Raw genomic sequence first — 24,171 nt, forward strand, 5'->3', positions numbered from 1 at the left:
TCTATTTACTATGGACCTCGGAATGTAAAGGCAAAGGGCAAGTCAATTTAACGATGATTAATAGTGAATGATCACCGGTCGTGTATATGACTGTAAACCATCAGCGGTACAGGGAGAGACACGAGAATGTGGTCGTTGGTGAAAAGGAAAAGCTCTCCTACCCCGAGCCAGGTGTCAGCCAGGAGCGTGTGAAACCCATCATGCCACAAAATGACAACCAATCAGCTGATTAATTAATCAACATTACGCAAAGCAACGTACAAGTGGACAGGGAGCCGGTAACACCCAGGGCAGGCCCCCGGCCCCAGAACGCCCGACCTCTGCAATACCTTCATGACCATTCATTCCCTCCAGAAGTACCAACCACGAGAAAATAACGTCTCCCGCCAGTTCTGAACAGGGCCGGTCAAGCCTTTAGGCGACAAGGGTGTCCCCTAGACGTCGACTTAGCGAGCCGATTTCACTTTGTCTCGCAGGAGCAGGGGCTGCCGGCGAACCTCGCCTGGGGTGCCACATGGACTTCGAGCGGTACTGGTTCCAGAACTTACTGGAAATAAGGCAATAGTCAAATAGGCCAAAAACAGCTTGTGGAAAGATTCTATTCCAATTCCTGTGGATGGGAGACTCGTGCCTGGATAAACAGGGTTAGGGTTACGCTGGTCCACCTTTTTCACCATGGTATGACATCGGTACCAAGGCTGCTGGATGATGTCCCCCCCCCACCCCCCCCGACCTGCCCTCCTTCCCGCTACGCCCCAGTTGCTACAGAACACATGGCACATGACGGAGGAGGAACAAGCCCGATCATCCAAGGGCAAAGGCACGCCAATGAACAGCCAGTGGGAAATCGGCACACAAACTCATCACTCCAATAGGAGCTCAAAGCACGTTGATGCCCCCAACACTGAAATAAAAGTGCTTTTTAACAAAAGGATAGAATATCCAGCCCCCCTCAGTAATCCAAGGACCTGTTTATACTTAACATGACAAATCCCTCTGTTCATTCAGCACAGGCCTTACCAGTGAGGTGAAGATGTAGGTGTAGTAGATGGTGAGCATCCCCAAGTCCGAGGCCTGAGAGGGAAGACAGAGGGGTGGGGGTGGCAGTGAGATTATTGGCCAGTTTGTCTTCAGTTTCCTCCAATCACACAGCTGAGCCTTATCGGGTCGATTACAAGACCATGACCTTCTATCTGATGCCACATTTACACGCATTTTACACCCCAAATAGCAGGGCAAGTAAGTGATGGAGTCAATAGACCATGAAATGTCAAAATATATAAACAAATTAGAAAAGCATTACAAGCCTTTGGAAGGATTTTTTTATATATATCTTCACATAAATACAGACACAGACAGGCGGATATGTTGCTTTCATAATAAGGGCTTTTCATAACAGCTCGTAATGAACCAGCATTCTTCTAAAAACATAACACACATTTAAAAAGCCATGAAAGGCACCATTTCCTGCTCTAGGGCTCCTGATTATGGCTCGTGAATGACTGATAGCGTCATAAACGTCTCCAGGATGGATGGCTTAAGTATAGACTTATTTTTTCTTAGCGTGTTCGAGTCCGTGCTGACGAGAGCGATCTAATCGGCGGCTGCATCGAGGCAATCTTTGGTGAGACGTGCACCAACCTTTCAATTATGACCGAAAATGGTGAACAGAATGCATCATCGGCTCCATCACCATGGCAACCAGGGCAAGCCTGCATATCGCCCCATATACAGGTATCCCTTGACTCACGTCCGCATTTGGGACCACGCCCACCCAAGTCAATATGGGCGTATCTCGATAGTTATGTGGAGAGGCAAGGCATTAAGTACAGTACTGTAATATACACACAGTACTCTATAGCAAATAATAATGTAAATATAAACCACAGCACTTTATATAGAGATTGCACTTATATTTCACCAAAAATAAGGTACGAATTGCACTATGAAATTAAACGATGCACAGAGCAGGAAACAACGGGAGCTGAGAGAGACAGCGGCACTTGAAGCTTCGGTGAAATATGTTCTTGTACAGTACAGTAAGTTTCTTTGTATGTAATGAAATAGCACAGTACAGGCGCTGTACTTATCTGCTTATTGTAGCCGTCCATCACACACACATTACTGTAAACACACTGTATTACAGTTAGATATGAGAGTGGGTCATTATACGGCCGGCAGCGCTGCCCAGTCAACTGCACCTGTTACATAGAGATACATACACCTGCTAACTTCCTACTACGTCCATTTTGAAGAAGCTCCCCATCAGAGTTTTATTATTTACTGTGGAACTCAGACGTAAATGAGATCGAGCATTACTCGATAGGATGTAAGTCAACGGACACCTGTGCCGTACACAGAATACAGAGAGGATGCATGATAAGTCACAGTTTAATCGTGTGCATTTACATGTGGCAGTGATGTGGGGGGGCACTCCTCCTTGCCTGTGTCTGGTTGTTGGTTCGAATCCCATCCTCAGTGTCCATCGGGGCCTTCAGCAAGGCTCTTACCCACCCCCCCCTCCAAAATACTCCAGGGGCCCCAGATTAATAGCCTGACCTTGAGCTTGAACCCCAAGCTTTGTTCTCAAGATGGGACACGTGAAAAGAAGCATTCTGATGGACCTGTACTTGTGCAAATGGCAAATAAAACATAATTTCTTTTTTTTTCTCATTTCATGTCTTCAGTCTGGATCCCCCAGGGACTCGACACCAGTCATCACTGACCTGATGATTACTCTCCTCATAAGGTTTCGAGGGCGACAGAAGCAGGAGCCGAAAGGGATGCCACCTGTCTAGTGAGGTACGTGGGTTTTTAGTGTGTTGTTAATGGCCACTGGTTATAGCTCCCCCTACAGGTCGGTCATAAACATCGCTAAAGGTACAAAATGGTGAGAGTGCAACTGCCGCTCCCCCCCATCAGGTGCAAATCTTCGTTTTTCACTCTTACCCTGATAGGTGGGGAGTGATACTAAAACGAACACATATTCAGCAATCTACACTGCCATAACGCTGACATCCCCCCCCCTCGACTCTCAGTGTCGCTGGGTGTCTGTCTGGCTGCCTCGCGATCGATTCCTGCATCAATTAAACTTAATAATGCCCCTATCCATTCATTGAAGTGGTAAGCACGGCAGCCAGTGAAGGGGATCGATTCCCCCCGCTTCCACAAAAAGACAGCTTGAAGAAAGACACAAGGGGCAGGATTCTGAGCAGGGGGGCACCCCCCCCCAACCTCCCCTCTAAATAACAGGCGCACAGTAAGGCACAGTATGATGACATCACACTGGTTAGACAAAGGCACTGCCCCCTTTCTTCAGAATTTGAAATAAAATCAAAAATCAAAAAACTTTGTGACCTCACTAAGTGTCACTAGAGATTTATGAAATGGGTGGGGGTTTGGGGGCAAAACCTTAACTGGGGGTCTGATTTTTATGAAAATCAATAAGAACTAGAGTTGCAAAATTATGGCAATTTTCCCATTAATTCCCATATATTCCCGTTAATTTCCATGGAAAGTTTCCAACTTGGAACGTTTCTGGAAATTTTCCTCCCCTTGCAACCCTAATCAGAACAGCCTGGGTTAACTCCTCCAAGAGGATTTATGACCTTCAGGAGAATACGGACAAACTGCTGTGTGGCAGCCATGCACCGTGGACCGGTAAATATTACAAGAAGGACGAATTTGTCCACAGAGGTTATGACAGTCAATTCACTAGCCCTTCAGTTTCCACTTTTTGCCTTCAAAAATGCTACCCTGTTCCAGACGTCTTTCCTGCCGGGGTTGGAGGTGACATATCAAAGCTCTGCATAAGGAAGGAGCCGCCCGGAGAGCTTCCTCACCGACATGGGCTGTTCCTTTAATCTGTGCTCCTGCATGTCCTCCAGAGTCCGAGAAAAGGACACTGGCAAGTACATTGAGAGATACTTACAAAACAAACAAAGAAGGGTATTCTTCAGATCTGTTAGTGCCAGGGACACCAAAACGTTTCCCACAGAAGCAAATTCCTAGAAAGGTCCAATTGTTCCAGCTGGAGGAATCTAGTATTGAATCAGTTCTGGGTTCTGGTGCCAACAGTCTGTTATCCTCACAAATAAAACGGATCCTATTGAGTTTTGTTATTTATTTTTATTATCAGAGAGTGGGATTTGGCACCAGGGTAACGAAACTACAGCTTTTCCAGCCGTCCCAGATGATAGCTAAATGTGTTTCTGACAGGTGCTTTACGCTACAGCCGCTAACACCCCAGTTTGCCGGCTCCCAGTTGGCCCAGTACTCGTTCAGCAGTGGAGATGAACTTCCACGCAGCACGATTCTGACGGGCGTGCTGCCGCTTTGATGTTTTTGTTGTTGCGAGCTGCACGTCACCGTGCCGAGCAGGTAATTGGATGTTATGACTCAAGCTGGTTCTCCGGGTAACACCTGACAGCAAGGGGTCACGGCTGGCCGGCAGGCCTGGCGGAAGAAGAGCAAAGGGAGCGAGAGGGAATGAGGCAAGGCTGCGTTCCTGAAAAATACTACCGAATTCTACTCCTTTCTCCAAATCAAAGTTACCATTACCCGTGCTCATGGGTGCCCCCTAGTGTCTGGGTCACTGAAAGCCTTCCTCTTTCTCCCGTCTTATGGGAGGACTTGCGTACGGGATTTTTTAGAATGTGTGTGAGACACTTTGCTTTAGGCCAGGAGGGGTAATTGGCGGTGGTGGGGGATGTGGGGATGGCAGTGCAATGGCAGCGAGTTCTCTTCCCCCAGCATGTTGCCATGCCGACCATGGCATGACGGGGATGCCGGTGACTGCTGTCAGAATCTATCGGCAAAACAACACAGTGCCGATAAAAAAGAGCAAGAAGGACGACGTAGAGAGGATGGGTGAGCAGAGTTCAGAAAAAGGGAGATCAGAATCCGCAAGAGGAAATGTGCCCAGCGAAGCTGCACCTGTTACGCATGAACGCAGGTGGGACCCGTGACACACACGCCTCCCCGAGATTACATCACCCCTCCTCACCAATAACCAGAATTAACAAGTGAGTCTCCCGAATTTCACATCAGTCCTCTGTGAAAAACTCGCAGCGACAGGCCGCCGCCAAATGATCCTATTGGGGGAGATGGCGCACCCTGGAGGCAGGAGGACACCAGAATGATTTGGGAAATTAATGGGACAGCTTCTGGACAGGCTCATAATATGCAGAAACTCTACTTAGACATACCGTACACTCTTTACCGATAGTAAAAAATGTTTGCATGACCAAAAATCTAATGAAAACCAACCACTGAGGATTCTCCCCCCACCCAGAGACTGGCACTGATGACTTAACTTATTTCTTACGTATTTATTGTTGATTTTTAACCAGTATATTTGTCCGACCTTGACACACTCCTGCTGTCTCTCTTCTTGCTCACACGCACACACATTACGGCATGTATATAAACCCTTGTGTTTTCGCACTTTAAGTACTGCGAAAATTACTGCCCCAGCACCCTTGTGTTGCACTGTGGTCCTGCAGAATGCTATTTGCTGCCACTGTATACCTGTATATGGATAGCATTACAGTAAAGCCCACTTGACTTGACTCGACTTGACTTTCAAAGCCGCGGTTACGTCTCCAGGTCAGTAGGGTCGCTCCGTGGCGCATGACAGTTCCAGCCCGCCCCAGTCAGGCCCCCTTTCCGGGCCACAACGGCCGCGAGTCCAGAGTTCCTCCCCGAGAATAATGAAGTACTCCATTGGCTGACGGATGATGGAAAGTAAAAATGGGGGCGGTGGGGGGGGGGGGGGGGGGGGACTGGGGGCTTCCTAGGGAGGTGGAGAACATTTGCAGGCAAAGGAAGATGTGGATGCAGCTCCCACTGCTGCTTCCAAACCGGTGACATCTCAACCACGGTTTAGCCAGCATAATATGAAGAGAAGTTTCTCTGTCTCACCTGCCACATCGCAGCTCTCGAGTTTTCGAACCCTTTCCCTTCGGCCTGGTCAGACAGCGCTTCCCCAGCTGAAAACTCTAACCCCCCCTAAACCTGCGACTCCCATAAATCTGTGACTCCCTAGAACGACAGAGATTCATCTCACCGGGTTTTAATTAAGGCAGCGTCGCGCTGGTCATCAGGTGCCATTCGGCGGTGAGTCATATCACCTTCGGATTTAATCTTACTAGGCCTCTGGGCGGCGCGCAGAAGCCTACAGCATGACCCCACCGGAGGGGGCTTCCTCCAGTTCAAACTGAGCATCCGTCCTCTGCTCCTGCCGCATTGAGAATCACCGCCAGGGCGGAGGGCTGCAGAAGGTTTATCTCCACGGCAACAATCCCACGGAGCTGCCAGGAACACCGCCCCCGTTCCACCATGACCTGCTCCTAACCTAAATCGATGAAACTACACTTCCGCCCCAAGGTGAATGTACTCAGGGGTGGTGTGTGGTTCAGCACGTTAGGATTCCATACCCGTGATTGGAAGGTCAAATCCCAAATCCGTTAGGTTGTTGAGCAAGGCCCCCAACCTACAACCGTGCCCGTGATTGTCCGATCCCGCTTTTTCAGAAATGTATGCTGCTAATGTGCTGCTCTGGGTGAGACACGCAGATCTGCGTGACGTGGAGATAAGAAGTAAAAACGGCGCCGCGGAGGACTGGAAGTGGATTCAACGAAGCGAAGGAGGGCAACGGAAACAAAAGAGGAATAAAACACAAGAAAAACTAAACAGGAGTCGGGTTTGCAAAGGGATACATGAGGCTGCAAGCTTAGGCGTCGTGGTCTGGAGAGTATTCCGGGCCACAAAAACTATATGGCGCCTGACCCCATCCCAGTCAAACACCACATCACCGACAGATGTTACTACTCCAGATAATGACACCCTAAAATATTAATACATTGATGTATGATATTGCATAATCACTGCACAAAAACCTGAAAAGGATTATGCGAGACGGCTGCAGACGCCACACGCATGTCAGTATGACAATCCTATTTACTCCATGTTTTGCACATTTATTTAAAATATAAACTGCTAAGAGGATTTAGGTTAATGGGTCTTAATCATCATGTTTGGGAGTTTCACATGGCTTCGGGATACTGGGTCGTAATTGAGCTTCCTGTTTGATCTCCGTAATAAAGATTATTAGCAAGCGTGCTCTGGCGCCGGATGTAACTGATGCGACATGGTTGATATAAACCGAGATATGTTGCAGACGCCCGAGCTGCCACGCTCATCCCATTCTGAAATCCTTTCACATTTGACTGAGTGTTACATTTATGGTTGTACCTACAACACGATTCTGGTGAAGCTTAAGGTGCTAATGAATGAGGGATTCTGGGTAACAGGAACATCATTAGCCGTACTGTTTAAGAAGAAGGACCACTTACCAATTCAAAAAAGCAAAACAATCTTGTTAAATTTGAGGTACAAGTGGCTCAGCTGATTGAAAATGTCTTTTCTCACATTTTCACGGCCAAGGCATAGCTAAAAAATTATGATTTCTAGTTCATTTAGCGTGAAACCAGAAAATTGTTAACTGTGCAATTGTTTACTGATTACCATTGATTATATCATGAATTTCGTATATTTGCCAAGATAATGGACTCACCTACTGCAAAGCAATGGGGGGGGGGGGGGGTACACAATTATTTTGGACACTGTGTGACATCTTGACATCATGACAATCTCACCCCCTCCTGAATGTTGCGTGATATGAAAACACCAGTGTTGTGATACTCGATGACATCGTGGGTACAGTCTCACATTCTTTGATGCTGGGTGACATGATGACATCATGGGTACAATCTCACTCTCTTGGATGCTGGGTGACATGGTGACATCATGAGGACAGTCTCATTCTCCTGGATGCTGCGTGACATGATGATATCATGAGGACAGTCTATGACATCACAGGGGACAATCTATGACATCACAGGGGACAATATATAACATCACAGGGGTGGGCTGGGCCACTGTGATACATCACATTGGCACTCACTTTCTCCAGGATGATGTGGGACATGGTAAGGTTGGCATCCACAATGATGGTGGCAGTCTTGTCATCACGGATTTCCTTAAGGAGTGGCGTGGGGTCCTGGCTGTCATCCAGCATGCGCACCGAGAGCGTCTCCTTAGAGATGAGGAACTGACGCAAGAGTCTCTCAAGGTTCAGCAGGCCTGGGATGTGATGAGACAGAGGAGAATGGTGAGTGCAGTCTCCTAGCAATCTGGGAAGTGCCGTGTGCTACCAGAAAGTCTGAGCACATGTGGTACAAAGAGGCATTGAGAGACCGCCCTTCTTTCCCCAACGGACCGACATCTCTAATGCCACCACATTGTCAGTAGTAGTCAGTTGGGTCTCCAAAGCAATTGAAGCGCCAAGCATAGTCAAACACGCACATACTCTCACAGTCACACGCACATACAAATCATTTTCAATAAATCATCTGAGAAATCAGACTGCTGTTAGTCCGCTCCAACGAAAACCGCACCCCCCCTCCCCCCCCAAAGCCAGAAGGCAGAATGAAATGGTGCTGGTGTAGAACCCGAGGATCTGAAAGCAATGGGGATTGGGGGGGGGGGGGGGGTATATCACATCAGCCCCAGCCAGCTCCGCTTCTGAAGAAAAAAAAAAAAAGAGAGTTTCCCTCTTAGCAGTCTGGAGCCGCAAGGAAAGCCATAGAGGAGAGATGACAGAGACTCCCGGCCTCTAATCTCTAATATGCAGCCATTCAGTACACTGTAAACAAGAAGGCAGGGAGGGAACAAGTGGGGGTGTTGTACCCCGGCGGGCAGGACGCCGCTGTGACGTTCTGCTGGATACCGCCTTACCTGCCCTTAAGTGCCATCCGCTCGCTACATTTGGCCCGCTACCAGCGCTCCAGTGTCCCAGCTGGCATAACTGCACAGCCGGCCTGATAACCACTGCCACTGCTACAGTGTGTCTGAGGGAATTTCTGCCCATTCGTCCAGAAGAGTATTAGTGAGGTCAGCAGTGATATTGGACATGAAGGCCTGACAGTACCAAGACATTTTGGACAATTTTATGATTCCAACTTTGTGGGAACAGTTTGGGGAAGGAAGGCCCTTTTCTGTTCCAGACTGACTGTGTCCCAGTGCGCAAAGCAAGGCCCATAAAGACATACTTGGTTGAGTTTGGTGTGGAGGAACTTGACTGGCCCACACAGAGCCCCGATCTCAACCTCAGGCAACCCCTTTGGGGTGAACTACAATTGGAATTGTGAGCCAGACCCTAGACCTATTCATAGACCATTTTCTTATTTGTCATTTATTGTTATTTGCCGTTTACAGTCTACAGAGAGGTATGCAAGCAAATATTTTATTGTCCTTGAACTTGTACAAATACCAATAAAGCTTTTGAGTCCTTGAATCTTTGGGTCTGTTACCCTGCCTCGAATCAGTAGCTGCCTCGCGATCTCAGTCCGAAACCTTCCGCTCGGGCCCAAGACTTTACTGCAGCCGATGCGCCAAGTGACCACAAGGCCATCGGTACAGCCATGATACACACCATGATGTGCCAAAAGAAGGCCGAATTCACTTTTTGTTTCCAGATAATAAGCGATAAATCAGTAATGTTTTTAATGAGGACAAACACTTTGGAGTCTACATTTATTTACTGCCATGTATTTACTGCTTTAATTAATGCAAGTATATTTTAATAGCGTTTCAGATAATCAATATTTGTGAAAGAAGCCAAAACTCCGCCCCCACTGGCCTAACTGAATTTTTAAAGGATGAAGGTTAAGCTTGCATTTCTGCAGAAGACGGAGCCGCAGCTGAGGCCGGGGGTGTGACAGGCCAGGGGCTGCATACAAATGACTTGCCAGCGGCTACGAATGCAGCTGCGGAGGGCGATCATGCGGGACATGGATGCCACACGCTGTGACCCCAAGACAGTGCAGTAAACCTCATCGCCGGGAAACATGGCTTCCTCCTGGCGGGACCGTTGGGCAGTCACCCGACCGCGGATCAGAGTAATCCAAAATACGCCTACTGCGACGTCTCCCTCCTGCGTCTGCGGGAAGTGACTGCTGACCCCGACGCAGGTGAAACAAATAAGGAGTAGGCCACCAGGAAGAGTGGGGTCGTAATCACATCCCCAAACTGCTGCTTCCGAACGGTGCCTGTTTTCCGGATCCTTTCGATCCCTTTACTTGGCCGAGCAAGATTCCCTGTTTTTTGTTGCCTTTAATTACCAATTTCCCATGACATTTCCAAACATGGTGGTAAATAAACACATCCCATAATTGACAGAGGGAAGTGGGAGAGCAGGTGGGCGAAAGGGGTAGGAATGTGTGTTCAATTGGCGGGGGTTCATGAATGCTGAGTCAGACACCAGCTCCACTGCCGCCATGGCGCCCCCGGTGGCCACGAAGGTGAAGCGCCCTCCCCTTGCTGACCTCACTCCGCATGACTGCGATTCCCACCACTTCCCCATGTGAAGCCGGCCTCGTGCCACCGGATGGCAGTGCACTGGCTCCATGCAGCTGCAGGGCCAATCGAAACGCCACGAGAGATTAATGGTCGCTCTCGCAGTGTGCTGCTTCTGCCGTGCTCCCCCCACCCCCCCCCCCCCCCCTGCATCACAGGGCTGGAAAATATTCATGAAGTGGCTGTGCTCTATTAGGTTGTTGTGTGCCAATGTGATTAATGAGCCTGGATGGTGCGGATTAATAGCTCAGTTTTGGAGCAAGTGTGTGCATGTAGATATGGGAGGGTGTATTACTGACAGTCATATTATTTCCTAATAGTTCACATCTCCATGTGCAGAGCTCACTCACAAGCTTAATCCCAGCCACTGTCATATGACTATGGCAAGGAGACTGCGAGATCCTCCCACTGTCACATGACTAACCCCTACTGAGACGTCCTCCCACTGTCACATGACTAACCCCTACTGAGACGTCCTCCCACTGAAAAAAAATAGCTAATAAGTCAGTAGCTGTCATTTGTAAATGAAAACCTTTCATGACTAGATCAAATTGCAGCATTCAATATCGTGGACCATAATATTCTCTCGGACGGGCTAGAACCTGTGCTTGGCATTAAGGGGACAGGTCTCTGTTGCTTTTGCTCTCATTTAACTGATAATTATCAGTTTGTCCACGTGAACAATGAATCTTCCCACTAAAGTCAAATATGGTGTCCCACAGGGATCAGTGCTGGGCCCGCTACTGTTCACTTCATATATGCTACCACTTGGTAACATTTTTAGAAATCGTGATGTTGGGTTTCATTGTTATGCTGATGATACACAGTTATATATATATCTGTTAAACCAGATGATGCATCATAAGTCTCTGAGTTAGAAGACTGTCTACTAGACTTGACATCTGGTGGCAAAAAAAATCCTTATGTTAGGCACAGGAAAAAGAGAAGTACTGTAACTATAGTTGGTCCCAAGGCTGCTAATAATAAGTTTGACAACCTCAACCTCTGTGGTCTTCCTACTCAGCCTAACACAGTGGTCAGAGATCTTGGTGTCCTGGTTGATTCGGATCTATGTTTCAATGCTCACATAAGAAATATTACTAGAACTGTGTTCTACCATCTACGGAACATAGCTAAGCTTCGGAAGATGCTCTCCTTTCATGATGCAGAAAAACTAATACATGCCTTTATAACTTCCAGACTGGACTACTGTAAGGCCTTCCTTTCAGGGTGCCCATCCGGATCCTTAAATAAACTTTAGCTACTACAAAACGCAGCTGCGAGAGTTCTTACAAAAACTAAAGAATCATATTAGCCCTGTTCTTTGCTCTCTTCACTGGCTTCCAGTTTAAGTCTCGGATTGGCTATAAAATACTGCTATTAACTCATGAAGCACTGAATGGCCTTGCACCAGAATACCATAGAGACCTACTGGCATCATACAACCCTCCTCGCTTCCTTCGATCTCAAGGAGCAGGATATTTATTAGTACCTAGGGTAGTAAGAATCACAGCAGACTGCAGAGCATTCTCTAAGAGAGCTCCGTAGCTGTGGAATGGTCATCCAGCGGATATGTGAGATTCAGGCTCACTCTCAATATACAAGTCTAGACTAACAACACACTTGTTTAGTTTATAGGGACTCTAGTTCTAGCTCTAGCTAGCTCCTCACTCCCAGTCAGACCTATAGTGTGAGGTGTAGAGCTGGGTGGGGATCGGTGCCATTGGCTTTGGATAAACTGAACTGTCAGTCTGTCACTCTAGCTTCACACTCCCTTGTGGGATTGGAGTGCTGACATTTCAGGGACTCCCCATGCCTGCATTCCCACCTGCCTCTCCCTCCTACTTATGCAGCCATAGCCATATCTGCCAGAGCTTACATACTGCACTCACCTAACTGTTTGCAAGTCTGAAGTCTCCTCTACTGTGGCTAATTGCCCATTTTACTTCCCTTACTCTTCCAGGCGTGTGCTGACCAGAGATGCCAAATTGTCAAGATATTCTGTCTACTCTGCTGCCTGCAACACCTTCGCTACCTGTGGCATATTTCCGGTCTGCTCGCCCTTCCGCCAGTGACGTCTCTCCTGTATGTCCTGCTGCTGTACCACTGTTCGTCCTGCTGCCACCAGCACCTGCCTGCCCTCTGCATTGAAACTCAAATCTTAAGATCTGGAAAGTGTATTCTGGACAGTTCATTTGACTTCCTCTGCCAGCCCCTAGAAGATGGGCTCCCCCATTGGCTCTGGTTCCTCCCAGGGTTTCTTCCTTCTAGGGAGTTTTTCTTCGCCGTTGTCGCCTCTGACTTGCTCATTAGGGCTTTGGACAGGGATAATGTAAAGCACTTTGAGACAGTGTAATGTTGTGAAAATGTACTATACAAATATTATAATTGAATTGAATTGAATGACTATGCAGTCTCTTTAAATGATCACCCAAGCTAAATTCAGGGAGTCAGGTCACCAGAGTGTTAAATTAGTGCTTATATACTGAGGCTCAATGTATCAGTGGGGGATGTCCCAGAGAAAAACGCAGAATGCAGAGCTCCGAGGCTCAGGGCGGACAGCGTTAGCTGCCCAGCTTACCAAAGGCCGGCTTTTTTCGAAAGGTCAGCGTTTTAATAGGACACGCAGTGTCCTGGCACTGCTGTACATCTAATCATCTGGCCACTAACTTACACAGGGGGCTTCACAGCACGGCCCAGAGGTGGGGGGGGGGACATCAACAGGTGACATAATCAAGTGGGACTATGTTAAAGGTCAGACAGAAGGAGGGGGCAAATGGGGAGAGACAACACTAAACAAACACACTAAACACACCCTTTTTTCTTAAAAACAAAAAAAAAAATCATGATTCCTGGCTTAGAACCTGTATTATTCAAAATTCATATATTCTTCGTCTGATGTATATTGGAAACTGATCACAAACTTAGAGAATAAAAAAACTACATTTAGAGAGTGGATGGTCTTAGAGGGAATGGGGACGTGCAGTAGGTGGAGCCTAGCAATGCAGTGAGGGAGTGGGCGGGGTCTATGGTTGGAACGTCGGGGGTGTCATGGAGGGGCTACTCACAGTCGGCATTGGCGCAGACCAGGCAGGCCATGGTGTTGTTGAAGAAGCCCAGCAGGCTGGCCACTGCCAGGCTGACGTCGGTGTTGGTGGGCCGCAGGTCCAAGGTGGTGAACCGGGGAAACTGCACCTTCAGGGTGTCCTCGGGCGCCACCTTCACGTAAGGCACCTGGGGTGGGCGACGCAGTCGGAGTTACCACAGATAGGTCCCGCTAGGCAGCCCCACCTCATTCAGACCAACAAACCCAGCTGCAGTCACTTACATATCAAACTATCAGGGTCACTGGTCAAATGCCAAAGCCGTTCAGGCTTAAAAAACACTGGAATCATTTTACAAATTTTAACCAAAATTACATACATGTATAAGAAATATTTATTTGGCAGATACTTATATTTTAGGAGACAGCTTTTGTGACAGCAGGGGCAGGCAGTCCCTTTGGATGTTAAGGGCCTTGCTCAGGGGTCTAACAGTAGAATCCCTGATCCTGGGATTTAAACCAATGACCTGCTGATAACAAACACAGATGCCCAAACCCACTGAACCACACAGTGCTGCCAAAACAAAACAGAAGAATGAATATACCGAATATACCGTAAAATGCATTACAACTGGACATTTGTGTATTATGCAACTTTTGGGAGATGAACACTTTTTTGTAACACAAAGTTTTTTTTTTTTTGCATTCAGAGGCTTTCAACTCCAGCGTCGGTAGGAGCCTTAAACTCTCCACAGAAACAGAAATTAGGTCTTGTGCAAAAACCTACATTTCATCAGCTTGGCAACGGGATCTGACAGGGATCGGAAGGCAACACAAAAAAACTTTCTCCGGGCAGTGGAAGCGGAGAAGAAAAGGATGAGACAAAGGAGATAACTCGGAGGAGAAGAGAGGGAGGACAAGAAGGAGGAGGGGCTGAAGAGAGGGAGGAGGAGAGGGCAGCTTGGAGGAGCTGCGGTATGTTGCGGTTGTTGAATAAGGAATAGGGCCAAGTACGGTACGGCATCTCTGGGAACTCAGAACGGTAGCGAGTAAAGATTTTACTGAGTAAAATCTTCTTCCTTTTTTGGAGGTTGTGGATTAAGATGCAAACGGACAGCTGTGATTTCATAGCTGGTTCTGAACGACATTCACTAGGAGCTATTTAAGGTCTAAATGTGTCAAAAATGATAAACGGGAGTTAACCGGCCATGACCAGTGGCCTGTACTTCAAAGCGGGGTTACTGACTTATCGGTGGTAACTTGTCGGATTTAAGGTAGTCTGGGCAAAATGTAAGTGAACGAATATGAAGTTCATTTAAACTGTGGTTCCTTAAATCCGACAAGTTACCCCGATAAGCCAGTAACCCTGCTTCGGAGTACAGGCCCCAGGTCGAGTTCTAAATCCCAGGGAGGAGATGCGAAGGTCGAGTCCTTTTCAGAGCTTCTTCTCCGTTCGGATCGGCGCTCAAGCACCGACTGTGAGTTACTTTAGTCACCTCACAGTCGGTTGCCATGGAAATAGCGAGAGATCCTGGCTTCCTGAACACCTTCATATGAGATGCAAAAAAAAAGCCAAAATTAAATTAAATTTTTATAAATAAATAAAAACTAACAATAAATGCCGGATGTCTCAGGAGCAGCAGAGTTGGACGACTTTCCGAGGAAATAAACTCTTTCCTCATAAGATGTAATTATTCTGTTATTGAATATCTTGAGGGGCTGCCTAGGTACCTAGGGGAGGTTCAGACCCCGCCCCTTGACTTTGGCTCCTCCCACTCACATCAGGAAGGCCCCAGCTCAGCGAGCCTTGAAGGGGAGACAGCTGGATGTATTAAACGCCCGCTTTCAGCTACCCCCCCATCTGTTCCTCAGGGCTTGAGCTCCTGCCCTGAGCTGTTATTGCTTCTAAAGCTGAATCCCTCCAATGTGTCCCTGTTTGCCCTGAGTCCTCCACTCTGCACGCCAGGAAAAGTACACAATACATAAGGAAGGGGACCCTTTGGAGGACACACTTCCCACTGCTAAATCGCATAAGTCTCCTGGTGTGTGTGTGTGTGTGTTGGGGGGGGGATTAAAGACACCCAGTCATACCAGAGTTTACTCATCTCCCTGACTGTTAACAAGGGGAGGTGAAAGGAGATTAAAGATGACCAATCAGAACAGAGTTTACTCATCTTCCTGACTGCTAACGGCGGGGTGGGGGAGGGGCGGGTAAGGAGGGATTAGAGATGACCAATCAGACAAGAGTTTACTCATCTCCCTGACTGTTAACAAGGGGAGGTGAAAGGGGATTAAAGACGCTCAATCAAAACAGACTACTAACAAGTATTTCCCAAATCTCTATGGAACAATTGGCACTGTTTAAAAAAGAAGAAATGATCTCATCAATTGTGATTAAATCAGGAAGATAACGAACCTCCCGCGTTCATTAATATGCATGAGCACCTGTCGTCACCGAGGGGGCCGTTACAGTCAGCCGCGCATGAGCTGGACCAGGCCGAGCCGCTACAGAGCTGCTGACAGGAAGAGGTTGACGTGCCGGGACTTGGCGTCCGGCTATGACCCTCTGAGGGGCCCCTGTGTCCCACTGTGCTGTCATCAAGCCCCACCAGCGAATCAGCTTTCAATAAGACCCACCATCTGCACGTCTGGACTCCCGAATAAGCCCCCCACCCCTTCAGGGTCCAGTGGCTCGCAATTTCACTCCCTCACTCGTCCATATTGAAGCTGCAGAGGAATGCCATCAAAATGATTATAATTAAGCGCGCCTTTCTTAACCAGTAGCGGACATTTCACAAAAAAAAAAAACATCTGAATGTTCCCTGATTCTTAAATGATCGTTTGTGTTTCAAAAGTGCGAAATGAATGTCAAAAAAATTGGAAAAAAAACATGATGTTGATCCTTAAACTTTCAGATTTAGGAATCTACTCTAGATATTATTAATTTCTGTATATAATGACCCTTTTCACTGTTTCCTGCTATGGTCATTAATCGCCCTTCATACACTTTGCAGTACGAATTTCACCAGAACACGCGTCATTTTTTCACCTATTCATACAAGCAAGGGATCATGGGAAACTAAAAAATTATAAACAAAGAAACCAACAAACAAATTAATAAGTAAAGGATACTTCTTGTAGGTACATTTGCTCCATTAGAGTTTTAAGTATTCACAAACTTCCGGCAAAATCAGACATCAGTAAAAGTTTACTGATCATGGTGTTCGTAATACGATTTGGAAACCAAATAAGGAACTGCTTGGCATAGTAAAGCTTAAATTGCCAAAATCTTTTGGCATATATCAGATATCCTTTTTGAGATATTTGGTGTGAGACAATACATGTGATTTTATGCAACAAATACATTGCACTACACATGATGCAGTAATATATTATAATACGCCTATGTAAAAGCATCTCAGGGCTTGTGAAAGATGGCATATAAAAATATATTGAATTGAACACATAATGATACTCTGTGCTACTATATAGCCATCACATTCTGCCCTGCCGACCCTCCTGGTTCCTTCCCTTGTGTAGTCTAATGAGTCACACCTGTTTCGTATTAGTCTTACTTCTCATTCCTACCCTTCTGTGATTCCCTCCAGCTGCCTCTCGTTATACTCCTATATGTCCTTTGTATATAAGTGCCTCCCAGTGCTGTGCCCCCCAGTCTGGACACTGATGTTGTTGCCTCTGTATGCTGTGATTCCCGCTTGCCCTTCCTTATTTTGGTTCCATGTCATCTTGTTTGTGTCTGTTCTGTTCCGTTTCTAGTTAATAAAGCCCAGTTTTGTTTTCAACTCGCGTTCCCATGTCCTTTATCCCACTTGCCACAACAATTGTTAAAATGCTTTTCCACTTGCTTTCCGGATTGTTCTTGAAAGAAGTATACAATACAAGACAATCAAATAAAATAGTAGATAGATAAAAAATAATAGCAATTAAATATTACATCCATCCATCCGTCCGCCTACTGCACCACCATGCCGCCCTGGTCGCGGGGGGTCCGGAGCCTATCCCGGAAGCAATGGGCACGAGGCAGGGAACAACCCAGGATAGGGGGGGGGCAGCCCATCGCTGGGCACACTCACACACCATTCACTCGCACATTCACACTTATGGGCGATTTAGCAACTCCAATTAGCCTCAGCATGCTTTTGGACTGTGGATGACACGACGACATGGGGAGAACATGCACACTCCACACACGTAACCCAGGCGGAGACTTGAACCCGGGTCCCAGAGGTGTGAGGCGACAGTGCTAACCACTGCAGCACCATGCCGCCCTAAATAACACCACAAAATAAAAATATCAAGCAAGATAAAATGACTGACAATAAAAACAGAGCTGAATATATGAAAAGCACTAAAAAGATCTACAGGTATGGTGTGGTATGACAGCTCAACCTTGGGCCTTTTTACAAAAAAAACTCAAATTTGTTAAGCAGCAGGTTCCTTCAATCAGGAGATGTAAACACTGGATACAAAAATTGCACAAAAAAGCATCACAGCTCCACTAACTTCTGAAAGAACCGTCGGCACTCGGGATGTCTCTAATTACGCATTCTATCACAAATCGCGCCCCCTCGACGTCCCCGTACTCAAGGTCCGCTCCCATTATACAGATGAGAGAGCTTGTTCTTGGGAAAGTGAGTCACCCGCGTAAAGTAGCTGGATTCCTGCTTTCCACGCTGTGACTCATTCTCCGACCCGTTATCGTCGTCGGATGTAGAGGGGACACCGTTTTACTGCCGTTGATGTGGCCCTCCTAGGCCCGAGTGCTCGAAGACAAGCAGAAGAACCAAACCGCCTTTATCACACACACCCAGGAAGTGGCTGATTACGAGAGCATTAAGTCATATTGAATTTCAATTCATGAGCGACGGATGTGAATCTCACCATAAAGGTGTGTAAACGGCGATAGGAACACAATGTTACACATGCACGACCAAGACACCAAAATTAGCCACCACTTCTCATTGCTTAATTAAATACTGAGTACAGCGCTAACCGTAATCATAAGTAACCATATTAAGCTACGCTGTGGAGCGGAGACCAATAAACCAGGGCTAAAAAGGGCAATGAATTTACCAAAGTGATGGGGAGAATTTACTATAGTGAGGAAGGGGGCAGGGTTTAGCCCGGGCTGTCGATCACTACAAGCCTAGTTTAACCCAATCAGAAATAATAAAATAATGCCACCCACAGTGGATTCAGTGACCTCAGCTGTCATTCCACAATCATTATGCGGCGTCTGGAAGGAAAGTCTCACCTGAAATACAACAAATGTGCACATTCCAAATACATTGCAAATGTACACTTTATAAAAATAGCAATTTAATTTGAATGCTGACCACCACCATTGTAACCTGTTGGCAGGCTCAGTCTGGGTTAAATGTTTTTTTTTTTTGGGGGGGGGGGGGGGGTGCTGAGGGTAGAATAGTTTCCTTCCAGTGCTCTCTGTACCGTTTACTCCCGCGATGTTAAGTGGGGATTGACGGCCGCAGACAGCTGGCTGACAGGTAGCTAACGAGATGCCCGACCGCGGGACAGGGGCCGCCCAGGGGGGCCCGACTAGGGGGAGATAATGAGAGCTGACCTGGATGGGCAGGCCAGCCCAAAAAGCCTGGCACCCCTCACATATAAAACTAAAGGTCCTGTTGCTTAGCATTTCGCGCCATGAGCCTCAACCGGAGAAAATAAAAATGAGTGGATGGATTATTTTCGACGCCAAGCAGGCACCTTTGCATCCTGTCAGACTGGCTGTCCCGACTGAGTGTACAGCACCACCCCCACCACTGTACTGGTGCCCCCTTGGTTACGAGGGGAGATCCCTCCATCGCTAGGCAACCAGACGTGATGGAACTTTCATTAGCCGATACGTCCAGTGACTGGTCTTTGGGTCGATCACACCCAGCGGCGACGCCCACAGGCTAGATTAATTGCTGCCCATAAGCACGACTGGTAAGAGGAAATCTTCGATTCGATGGAGAATGTTTTCAGAGTTCTCTATTAGTGTGGAGGCGTGGTCTCCTGTGATCACTCGCCAACCAACAGGCAAAAACAAGAAGCATTATATACAATGTGTTCTTTCTGCTCCCCTTAACATCATGCGTGGCATGAGAAAGGGCACCAGTGGAAAATGTCAGACTGAGCAGGCATCAGCCGCTTTCAGAAGAGTCATCGTCTCTCGGCTGCGTTCACAATCGGTACAGCAGTCCTGTCGAGAATCAGCCAATCAGAAGGACAGGCCTCCATGTGGCCATTACGCTACTCGTGTGGTATCAACACTGGTCCCGGCATGTGATGCTTATCTACAGGTGAATGGATTTCTGAGACAGTGCTTCAGATGCCTTCAAGCATCCAGAGGCGGACATTTCAGGTTCAGAAAGTAAAAATCCAAACCAGGATTTTTGTTTCAACCAACTAGTTGAGCATAAAGAGCCACAGTCACAGAGTGACTCTACTGGTTGGTTGAAACAAAATCCTGGTCTGGATTTTTTACTTTCTGAACCTGAAATGTCCGCCTCTGCAAGCATCCACTTGGGAGTTGAGGTGTTGGGAGGAGTTCACGCCGTCAGCTGAGAAAATGCCTCCGCAGCTCGTAGGGGAGCGTTGCAGATGTGAGGCCGTACGGGGAGCTGAGACCAGGCAAAACACGCACACACACACACACACCCACCTGCTACCTGTTTGCCTGCATGCCAGGAGGGACCAGCTTCTGGTTAATAAAACATCTCTCTCACACACACACACACACACACACACACACACACACACACACACACACAGCCCTAAACAAAAGCAGAACCATAACCATAAGTAACCAAACAAAATGCAAGGCTTTTAGCATTTTTGGTTTTTTCATTGCAGTCACAGATTTTTCTAAAATAGAGTTTTCCCAGGAAACTTGTCCCAATAAGGTAAAAAAAAAAAAAAAAAAAACGGGTATTCATCACGTTGTGGGGACATTTGATCCCCACAAGGTAAGGTATACCTGGACCACACACACACACACACACACAGGTTAAAGATAATTATATCTTTCTGGGGACTCTCCATTCATTTCTATGGGAAAACTCTAATCCCAACATGATGACCTTAACCCCTACCCAGCCCTAACCGTAACCATAAGTAACCAAATCGTTTTTTGACTGCATTCAGGGGCGGCATGATGGTGCACTGTTTAGCTCGGTTGTCTCACACTTCTGAGATCTGGGTTCAAGTCTCCACCAGAGTTCCATGCACACGGAGTTCACATGTTCTCTCTGTGCTGTCGTGGGGTTTCCTCTGGGTTCTCTGGCTTCCCTTCACAGTGCAAAAGCAAGCTGAAGCACACTGGAGTTACCAGATTGCCCACTGGTGTGTGAGTGTGTCCTGCGATGGGCTGGCCCCCCATCCTGGGTTGTTCCCTGCCTCGTGCCCATTGCTTCCGGGATAGGCTCCGGACCCCCCGCGACCCAGTAGGATAAGCGGTTTGTAAAATGGATGGATGATTGCTTTCACAGATTTTTATGAAATTGAGGTTGACCTTGTGGGGACAGAAACAATGTCCCCTAAAGGTAAAACGTTACAGGTTTTTATCACATTGAGGGGAAATCTGGTCCCCACAACAAAGTACATACAAAACTGCATACACACATGCCACAACCAGAAGTCAAGCAGTGTTGAAAGGATGACGGAGGTGAATTCCATGCAGAATAAGGCCCCATTGCTTCTTAAAGCCTATTCATACATCACTTTTTCACATATGCCTTCAGCTGCGGACCAGGGGATGTGATGTAAATATGGTCATCAGGCTGGCTGGACGGCTGCAGTTGGTGCGTGTCTAACCCAGATTTTTTTTCTAGCGGAAACCGTGCGTGTGGACTGCGTATGTGCAAGATAACTGACGAGGTATATCCAGGAGGCGGTATGTATGTAAACTTTGTCCCGATTTCTTCAATTCAAAACAGTAAATATCAGTAACTCTGGAAACGCAATGGTTTTCCGTTACTAATAATACCTCTACTGTGTCCGTTTAAAGTACAAAACATAAAATCAATGGGCTAATAGGTATAAACCAATAACGATATAGACGGTACAGACATGTCCAGTTAGGTTTGCTTTAAGCATTGACGTATGGGGGATAATGCACACTATGTACCATACATATGTATTAAAAACTGCACTGTGTCCATTCACCGCCAGTAACTACAAACAACACAGCTGACCTACTGAACGCAAATGGCAAACACAAACATTACTTAGGTTTATCCCTGCTGTCACGTTGCAGCGAATAGCAAGTGGGCAAGTGTAGAGGGAACGCAAAACTATTTCGAAAAATGTTTTCCCACCCTGACCTTTTAGCGACTTTGCATATTCCACCTCTGTCTTGATTATTATTGGTTTCTACCCAAAAATCTTATTTTATCACAAGAATCGAATGGAACTTTCACTGAGTAATGTGAATGGGCAGAAGTAAATATTAACATTTTTAAAGGTACGGTTCAAATTTATTTTGAGACAAAGCTGACATTAAGTTAAGTTGATTTATAAAAGGTATTTATTGTTTTAAAAACCCAAAAAGACATGAAACTTGCTGTTATATACCGTATCTCATCCCTGTTTTGCATGAGCTTCATTCAGACCTAGGAGTTGACAACTGCCCTCTGCTGGTCTGGAGGAATATCACTGCAGTACATATGCGCTGACTGCCACCATCCGCATCCACAATATGAACACAAGCTGCCGCGCGAACGACCGTCCCCAGAACGGAAGCGCATGAAAGCGTAAAAGTGTGAACTAGGCTTTACAGTATCAGCAAGGGCACTGCTTGTTGGGGACATCCCCGCTTGGGCCGTGGGAAACCCAAGTCCCAGTCTATTAGACCTCCGTGATGCAGCAGGTCACCACGGTAACGGAAGAGACCCCTCTCCTTGGACGTCCCTGTAGGTCGGTTTGCATGTTGACGTCTTATGGGCACAACCACTCCTCGTTGAGTCACTACCTCGCTTAGCGACCGTTTGCTAACAAAGGTAATAAAACATTCATTCTCCAACCAATGCATTTATGACCAAATTTCGCATCCCTGACAACAATACATGCTGGAATGAGAGAAATATTTGAAGTAGCACGTGCAAAATATTCCACTAATGTCCACTTCACGAAGTACACTGTGACACCCTGGAAAGAGCGCAGTGAGTGACCGTGCTTCAAGATTCTGGTTATTTTTGTTTTTACAGTACTTAACTTTTAAATTAATTTTGGCGGTGTACACCCACCTCCCCAACTACTTTTTTCTACAATAATTTAGCTGTTTATTGGGGGATGATGGTAGAACCTGAAGATCAACAGAACCTGAGGATCTGGGGGGGGGGGGGGGGGGGGGGGGTGAGGGGGGGTGAAAGAGTCTCAAAGCACTTATGTAAGTCGCTCTGACTAAGGGGCGTCTGCCAAATACTGTAAATGTAAATGAAAATTTTTATTAAATAAGGTTAGTTGAGGCAACTTTTTAGCGGGGGGGCCCATGAAAAACATGCAAATTAAATAGCCCCATGTGCAGCATCAAGCTTAAATACTGTCCCCCCCCCCCGTCTTGCACCATCAAGCAAATATGATGCAACCCAAGCTCAAACTGGGCCTAAATCCTACCCGTCCTGTCTAACTATGTCACTGAGTTTCCTGGGCGGACGGCAGCTGAACCAAAGGAAGGGGAATCCAAGGGAGGAATTTTACTGGCTAATTAGTTCTACTCTCCTTAACAATGAATCAGCAGAAGGTCCCGGCTGCAATGGGCTCATTCCGGATTCCTCACGCCTGACCGGACGGTGCAATCTTCCAAATTACACCTCAGCCCACCTGGGGAAACACGATGACCCACTGGAGCACGGTGCTGCGATCTGATTACATTGCATGTTTACATTCCATTTAAACTCACCCCCATTCAGGTATACCCCACCCTGGGTCAACGCTAGCATCCGAGAGCTAGGTTTGCCTCTTGGAGGGCAAATTTAAACAAACAGCTCTGATATTAAATGATTTTCTTTGCTTGGCAGGTGTTTCTAACAAAAGTGCTCACTGGGTTCGAGTGCCTCACTCATGAGCGGTATAGAAGAAGCAGCCCTCAAAGGTAAGTTTTGATTTCATTAACCGCTACGCCACCTGGTGGATGGACACACCCGAATAAGACGGCGAGTCGGCATGTAGGGAGGAGCTCACTTTTTTGCGTGGCGGGGGATCGGCTGGGATGAGAATCTGCGGAAAATCAATTTGCCCTCAAAAGGACTCGAGTCATTTTTACACACCATAAACGAAAACAATCACCGCATGCAACAAGCTACTAATTCCAGGTGTAATAAGGTACAACGTGTTTATTTTTCAATCAAGCGGTCTTACAGTTCTAATTTGCAAACGCTGCAGACTTATTTCAATGAAAACATCATAAATATTCAAAGACAGGATCTGCATGGTCCGTTTCTAAAGGATTGTTAGAATATCGGTCACAGGGTCACAGAAGCGTGACGCCACCGGTGCCAGCAGCAGTTTCTCGCTCTGCCTTTCTAGGCCAATCACCAATAAATGGCAAAGGCAGTCAGATCTTAAGGGGCAGGACCCAGGCTCTCAGCCAATCACCGACCCTAAACACATGGGACTCGCTCTGGCGGACCAATCAGCAATGTCCCCCATGGGGCAGGGGCAGCTAGGACAATCCAGCAATTAACATA

The 24,171-nt window shown here is 47.0% G+C and overlaps 1 protein-coding gene across 1 annotated transcript in view; it reads right to left on the bottom strand.

Annotated features, from left to right (window-relative positions):
• Positions 1-24,171, bottom strand: part of LOC125712727 (glutamate receptor ionotropic, kainate 4-like) — a 216,649-nt gene that overhangs the window by 54,643 nt on the left and 137,835 nt on the right. Inside the window, exons 6-8 of the mRNA XM_048983114.1 lie at positions 13,488-13,653; positions 7,967-8,145; positions 1,021-1,074 (exon numbers count right to left, since the gene is read on the bottom strand). Of these exons, the coding sequence (XP_048839071.1) occupies positions 1,021-1,074; positions 7,967-8,145; positions 13,488-13,653 (399 nt within the window). The remainder of the gene's footprint in view (positions 1-1,020; positions 1,075-7,966; positions 8,146-13,487; positions 13,654-24,171) is intronic.

This window comes from Brienomyrus brachyistius, chromosome 18, assembly GCF_023856365.1.
Source record: "Brienomyrus brachyistius isolate T26 chromosome 18, BBRACH_0.4, whole genome shotgun sequence".
In the NCBI taxonomy this organism is placed as follows: domain Eukaryota; kingdom Metazoa; phylum Chordata; class Actinopteri; order Osteoglossiformes; family Mormyridae; genus Brienomyrus; species Brienomyrus brachyistius.